Source organism: Oryzias melastigma, linkage group LG14 (assembly GCF_002922805.2).
Source record: "Oryzias melastigma strain HK-1 linkage group LG14, ASM292280v2, whole genome shotgun sequence".
Lineage (NCBI taxonomy): Eukaryota > Metazoa > Chordata > Actinopteri > Beloniformes > Adrianichthyidae > Oryzias > Oryzias melastigma.
This window is the reverse complement of record NC_050525.1, coordinates 26888463-26891294: the sequence shown is the minus strand read 5'-3', so window position 1 is coordinate 26891294 and position 2832 is coordinate 26888463. Positions and strand designations below refer to the sequence as shown.

The window sequence follows — 2832 nt, the reverse complement described above, 5'->3', positions numbered from 1 at the left end:
AACTTTCCATATTTGAATGTTTTTCATTTATTTCAAATGAAAAAATGTCCAAAGTGCAAAAAACATGTTTTTAGCATGTTCTTGTGGCATTCATTTGATGATGGGGGACATAACAAAAATCAGCTCAAATTTGCATTTTTGAGAATTTTTTCATTTTTTCATTTCATCCAGCTGTCGCTCTGCAGAAACTATGTCCTAGAAAACAACAGATTTTGGCTAAAAATAAATCCAAAGATGATCAAAGTGGCACTTTAACATTTTAATCAATGTTTTCATTGATTCAGGAAGGAGTTTTAGGCCTTATGAGTTGCAAACGTTTTTGGTCTGAAGCTTTCAGGTTTGATCTCCGTGCAGGAAAAATGTTTCAGTGAAGCGGAATTGAAAACAGACTCTGTGGTTCTGCTGTGATCAGATCCCAAATATTCCTGTCTGCAGAGTTCCCCACAGACCGGATAAAACATTTCAGGCAGACGAGTCGTCGTCAGTGTTGTAACCATCCCTCCTTCAATCCTCTGCTTTGGTGGAGCGGTTCTCCTCCGCTGAAGTCCTGCCCTCATGTGTTGTCCCGACTCCTAATTCTGGGTTGTTTGTTTCACAGGAGCTGCTGGAGAAGTTCATGGAGGGTAACGTCAGCCTGGACGACTTCCTGGACTCCTTCCAAAGCTCCAGGAAGACCTACCACATCCGACGGGCTCAGGTGGAGAAGATGCAGGAGGCGACCCGCACCAGGAAGCAGCCGTGCAGAAGCAAGAGAGCAGAGGAGAGCCAGGAGGCCCCGGAGGTCAAGAAGGACTCGGAGCCGCCTCCGGAGCCGCAGAGGCCCAACGGCTTCATAGCACAGGGACCTCTTAGGGTGTTCCAGGTACGCTACGGGCTCACGCCCGCCATCCTCCTCCCACATTACCCCGTCTCCCCCCCCGCCTCAGCGCCTCCCAGTAGCAGCTCGCCCGCCGAACCCCAAGTGGGGCAGACCCACATCCTCAGCCCCAGCAACCCCCTCCCGGGACACGGCGGGCCGGTGGGCCTCCGGGTCATCGGGCAGCTGCCAGGCGGCTGGCGGGCGAACGGGCGGCCGGTGAGGGTGCAGCAGCTGTACAGGCCCAACCCACAGCAGCCCGAACCGCCGTACCGATAAAAGAGAGGCAGGAGCGGCCAAAACCGCCAGCGGAGACGTCCTTTCTGTTCTTCATCACGACTGGAAGAGGAGCAGGAGCAGAGCTGTCCTCCTAAACCACCGTTTGTATCACTTTCATTCAGAAAGCACAAAGAAAAACCCGAATCCATCGGCCTGCTGGTGGCTGAGACTCTGCGTTCTCATTCAGCATCTGGAGTTTGTTCCCGCCTCTCCGCGGTGGATTTTATCCCACACGAGCGCCGTCGCTGCTCAGAATTAGAGATGTCTATTTTATTATATTGCTTTTCTAGTTTACACGGACGGATCTGAAGCACATGTGACTCCAGACGAACGAAAAGGATGCTTTTGTTCTGTGGCGCAGCGTGAAACACTCGGCGCTCCGGATGACGCCTGCAGCGACGTGCCGTTCCTGCGGAGCAGCTTTTCCTCCTCATCCGATCCGGTTTCTGGATCTTGGACTGCAAAAGGGAGCAGGTGGTATTTATTCCCCGACTTTAACTTAACGTTGTCCGCTGCGTGTTGGAGTAACGGCCGATTCGCCCTCCTGCCTTTAGGTTTCATTAGCCGTGCTGCAGCTCGCCTATTTATTCCCCTCAATCCCATTTTAACAGCTTTTTGTTTCTACTGAGGAGCTTCGGCTTCTCCTTCAGACGGGGGAATTAAATCTGTCAGAGTCGGAGCCCGACAGGAGCAGGTTCAGGTTTCCGCTTCATCACCCCCCCGCCCCGCAGAACTCAAAGACGTTGTAAAGATTCTGCTCTTCCACGTGCATTCCTTCATGAATAACTCATAAGTGCATGCTTACTACAGCTCAACAAAGTACATGAAAATGCCTTTTACAGGCCAGTGCCTGGTTGCTCTGAATCAAACCTGCTTTAAAAAACAATAAAATTATGATTATTTTAACACTTTAAGGCGAGAAACAGTTCGTTCTCCACAGACGCTCCAGAAACAGATGTTGCTTCATTTTTCACGACGGTCGCTTTCGTTACTTCGTTGTTTTTGCCTTTGTAAATGAACATTTTTCTGAATGTATTTTTGTGTCAAACAGCAAATACAGGCCAAAAAACAGAACACAGGTCTGAAAAATGCCTAAACATTATGGGACATTATGCTTCTTTGTTGCACATTTTTCCTTTGTAAAGTCAAACTTTTGATTTCTGCAAATTTTTCCAGCATTTTGGTTTAAGTGCAATAGGGCGGCCACGACTAATGAACGACTATTAAAATAGTCGAAAACTAAATTAATAGTCCATTAGTAGTTATTTTATTTCATATGGAGTCAGAGTGTAGTAAAGTTGAAAGGTATAATAGCATTATACTAGCTTTTTGGACTATTTTGGCATTTATTAAGGTTTTTTAGACTATTTTGGAGTATAGATGATATTTTAGCAGCATGCTAACTATTTTGGCTAATTTAGGAATTTTTTTTTTGTTTTTTTAGGCTAGTTTGGAGTTTAGCTAATATTTCAGCTGGATGCTAGCTGTTTTGGCTATCTTAGGCTTTTTTTCTCCAATTTCTAGGCAAATTTGGCATTTAACTAATATTTTAGCTGGCTATTAGCTTCAGCGATTTCAGCATCTGCAGCGGCCAAATTCATCTTACAGCATTCTCACTAGCATTATTGCAGGTAATACTAAATATCTAGTTTTTAGTTAGTTTCAAGCTAATGATGGTTAAGATGCCTTACATCCGT

The 2832-nt window shown here is 46.2% G+C and overlaps 1 protein-coding gene across 1 annotated transcript in view; it reads left to right on the top strand.

The window, feature by feature from the left end:
• vps37d (VPS37D subunit of ESCRT-I) overlaps positions 1-2518 on the top strand; it is a 38636-nt gene extending 36118 nt beyond the window's left edge. The window contains exon 4 of the mRNA XM_024264386.2: positions 599-2518. Coding sequence (XP_024120154.1) covers positions 599-1135 — 537 coding nt within the window. The 3' untranslated portion in view covers positions 1136-2518. The remainder of the gene's footprint in view (positions 1-598) is intronic.
• The last annotated feature ends 314 nt before the right edge of the window (positions 2519-2832 follow it).